The sequence below is a fragment of the Mastigoproctus giganteus genome, chromosome 2 (genome assembly GCF_048544385.1).
Source record: "Mastigoproctus giganteus isolate SK-2022 chromosome 2, ASM4854438v1, whole genome shotgun sequence".
Lineage (NCBI taxonomy): Eukaryota > Metazoa > Arthropoda > Arachnida > Uropygi > Thelyphonidae > Mastigoproctus > Mastigoproctus giganteus.
Window position 1 is genome coordinate 38,496,633 of NC_143576.1, and position 4,086 is coordinate 38,500,718.

The 4,086-nt window shown below is 39.8% G+C and overlaps 1 protein-coding gene across 1 annotated transcript; it reads right to left on the reverse strand.

Annotated features, from left to right (window-relative positions):
- Positions 1-2,651: 2,651 nt before the first annotated feature.
- LOC150089274 (uncharacterized) lies at positions 2,652-3,722 on the reverse strand. Its single transcript, XM_090389932.1, has one exon. It carries the CDS (start codon positions 3,720-3,722, stop codon positions 2,652-2,654), a length of 1,071 nt encoding a protein of 356 aa, XP_090246058.1.
- Positions 3,723-4,086: the final 364 nt, after the last annotated feature.

Sequence of the window (4,086 nt, forward strand, 5' to 3'; positions counted from 1 at the left end):
GGTAGCTTCAACTGATTTATCAGCCAGAATATTTTTATTCCTACTTGGGAGATTCCTTAAGGGAATGGATACTGGCACAGTTGTAGGCCGAACTGGTCTTGTTATGGCCGGCCTAGGATCTATTGGTGGGATTAAATCACAAGCTTCCACAACAGCTTCGTCAAATATCCAAGTTTCCTTAGGCACTGTCTCTGTACAAGTCTCTTCCACTGGTTCATTATCTTCAGCTTCTACAGTCTCTTCAACTCTCAGTTCAGGGAAAACTTTTCGATCAACTACCTTTGTCAATCAATCCACATGGACTAGTTGCTTGTCTCTTGGGTTGAACAGATTCTGAATCTCAAAATTTACTGGCGATGTTTGGTTGGTTACACGGTAAGGACCTGTACTCAACTGAGCCAGTTTCTTTGTTGTGCCTACCTTTATCTTAGGAGTAAAAAGGTAGACAAGACTTCCCACACGAATATTCTTGTCTACAGCTACTGTAGCTCTTCGTTCTTCTTGTTTTTGCACTGCCTCTTCCAGATGTTGGGACACAATCTCATAGGTTCTTCTAAGACGCGCACACAACTTTTCAGAATAATTTTCCAAGGATGCATAAGACTGTTTTTCTTTCGCATGCCATAAATCAGAAGGCAACAGCAAGTCTCTACCATACATTAAAAAGTTAGGCGATTCCTGAGTAGCACTATGGGTTGCTGCATGGTACACAGCTATCGCCAATGGTGTCATTTCGTCCCAGTCTGATTGAGCCTCATTTATGACATGTGACAAAATATTTGCTAAGGTGCGGTTTAGACATTCGACTTTGGCATTTGTTTGAGGATGATATCGGGATGTATGAATTTGATGAATGTTCAACCTCTCACACACTTGTCGTACCAACGAGGACATGAAATTTGTGCCTTGGTCTGTAAGAATGTACTTAGGAATTCCATGCCTAGCGATTACATTATTAATAAAGGCTGTAGCAACTTCATCCACTTTTTGAGTCTGGAGTGGGACCACTTTAGCATAACGAGTAAAGTTGTCGACTGCCAACAGCAAATACTTGTTTCCTTTCAGTGACATGGGAAGAGGTCCCAAAATATCTAAAGACACCCTCACCCAAGGGGCGTTTTCGACTGGGACTCTCATCAGAGCCGCTTTAGCTTTAGGATTATAACCCCTACGTTCCAAACAAGATGGGCATGATTCAATATAATTCCGGATGTCTGCGTACATGCCTGTCCAGAAAAAGTCCCTTTTAACTTTTTCTAGTGTCTTCTGTAACCCTAAATGGCCTCCAGAAAGTAAATCATCATGGCATGATTTTAAAATTTCCCCCTTCAGACCTTCTGGAACGACTAACTGTTCATTTGGGTCTTCCCGGGTATTTCCAGAGCCAGACAGAGTATAGTGGTATAATAATCCATCATTACTCATATAAAAGGAATCTGGCACTCTTGTTGATGCCTGGAGTGTTCCTTCTAGCGCTTCAATTAATTTCTGCAAAATCGGATCTTCTCTCTGTAGAGTTTTGATCAAAGTTCTGGTTTGATTTTGAGGAAAAATCACTGATTCCTGATTTGCCTCTGTTGATAAAGGAGCGACTACCTTCGTATTTCTTGATTTCCTATTCCTTTTTTGTGTCTCATCTTCCTCTAAAACCGGTCTAGAAAGAAAATCTGCATTTGAATGCGCTTTGCCAGGACGGTAGATAATTTGAAAATCGTATTCTTGCAACATCATACTCTAGCGAGCTAGGCGGGGCGATGGATTCTTTAGATTAAGCAAAAAGCTCAATGGTTGATGATCCGTTATTAATGGAAAATGATTTGACACCAAATTAGGCCTAAATTGCATGACTGCAAAGATTATAGCCAAGGCTTCTTTCTCTGTAGTACTATAGTTCAATTCTGACTTTTTTAACAATCTGGACGCATAAGCTACTGGCTGTCTAGAATTCTCATCTATCTGTACTTCTAAGCATGCTGCAACACAATATGAAGATGCATCAGCAGATACGACGAAAGGTCGGGAAAAGTCAGGATAGACTAGCAAAGGTGGTGTAGTCAAAACAGCCTTTAACTGATCGAAAGCCTGCTGCGTTGAGCTGTTCCAGACAAATGGTGTTCCTTTCTTCGTCAAATTTGTTAGAGGTCTCGCAATCTCCAAAAAATTAGGAATAAATTTCCGGAAAACCCTGCCATTCCTAGAAAAGATCGCACTTGTTTTGCGTTCCGCGAGGGAACTGCATCTCGAACGGCAGCCACCTGGTCTAGATCAGGGCGAATACCTTCAGAATTGATTAAATGCCCAAGGTATTTTAATTGTTCTTTTAGGAACTCACATTTCTTAGGTTTTAGCTTAAGGTCGTATTCTCTCAGACGCTGGAAAACCTTTCGCAGCTTCAAGAGATGCTCATTAAGGTTGGGCGATGCAATAATTATATGTTCAAGGTAAGCGAAAATCGATTCTTTTCCGAGTCCATGAAGCACTAATGATAAGGCTTTCAAAAGTGACGTAAATCCGTTCTTTAACCCACGCGGCATTCAAGAAAATTCATATAAAGATTCACCAGTAGTGAAGGCGGTTTTGTGACGATCAGCTGGGTGCACTTCAATTTGGTGGAATCCACTTCTCAAATCAAGTGAAGTAAAATAACGCGCTTATCTGAGATGTTGAAGTACGTCATTAACATTAGGCAGAGAATAATTATCAGAAAGAATTTTAGAATTTAATTTTCGAAAGTCAACACACATCTTATAAGTCGAATCAGGCTTTTTGACTAGAACTATAGGCGCTGCGTATGGGGAATGGCTTGGTTGTATGATGTTGGATTCCAATAGTTCATTTACCTGCCTTTGAACTTCATCTTTTAGCAAATATGGAACTCTATAGGCTGTCTGCTTCACCGGTATATTATCAGTCAATCTAATCCTATGTTTTAGCACCTTCGAATTTCCTAGCTGAGCTGGGGACTTGGCGAAGATATCTCTATATTCGTATAACAAATCGGACAGTTTATGCCTTTGATCATCTGTCAAGTGATCGAGGTCAAAGTTTTGCAAAGTCACGGGAGATGTAGCTTTCTCATTAGCTTTCTCACCTGTAAAAACAACTGTATTATCCCTAACACCTTCAAGACTAGCAATATTCATCCCTTTTGGAAGGTGGAGCGGTTCGTCTGCCAGATTGGCAACAACTGACACTCTGCCATCTGGACCTAATCTGTCTATTGAGCATTTAACTGCCAGGTCGTCACGATCTAAGTTAGAGTTAGGTTCTGTCAAAACCAACTGTTCGGCAAAAGCAGCAAGTTGGTTACAAACAGCCGTTACTACTTTTTCTGATGAGGCGGGGATCAAATGTTTACCCGTTAATTTAGCTACCGACGGTTTTAAATTCAGAAACTGGTCTCTTACACCTTTCTCCTCGATACCCTCTTCCCTTAAGCAAATGTTCAATGGGGCAGAGTGTATAATTCCCTTACCTAGATCTATGGTAAATGAAAAACGTCTTAAGACATTTAGTCCTAATATCAAATTATAACGTCCCTTAAAATTACCTGAAGCTACTAAAACACTTTCTTGGAAAGTAGCATCACCTAACTTAAAATTCGCTGTAACCTCAGTATGAATTGGAACAATATAGCCAGAAACTCCGGTTATAGTTAGGTCTGGTGTTCTCGAATTTAATGACTTATCATGCTTAATTTTATTATATAAATTTGTATTCATAAGTGTTATGCTAGCTCCTGTGTCTACTAGGAATTTAGCCGGAACACCTTGAATCAATGGCAATTTGGAATCATCATCTAATATATATACCCCTTGTTGTACGTTTTTACTACGGGCATACGATTTAGCGACTCCGTTTACATTTTGTTGCAATGAGGTAGTTCTATAACATGAAAAACTCTTTCTATTTGGTGCAGGAACTGATCTTTGTCACATATATCTCTCCCTATCTGTTTTGTAATTAACTTGATTTATTTGCCTTCCCAAAACAGCTTTAGGTTGAGTTTGTTCAAACATACGCCCACTTTTATTTATTTCCCTTCTTTCCCTATTATATGAGTTCATATTACCCTTATTTCGATTA

Bases quoted from the DNA above. Each gene is read 5' to 3' on its own strand.
- LOC150089274 (XM_090389932.1), bottom strand. From the start codon at position 3,722: ATGAATACAAATTTATATAATAAAATTAAGCATGATAAGTCATTAAAT.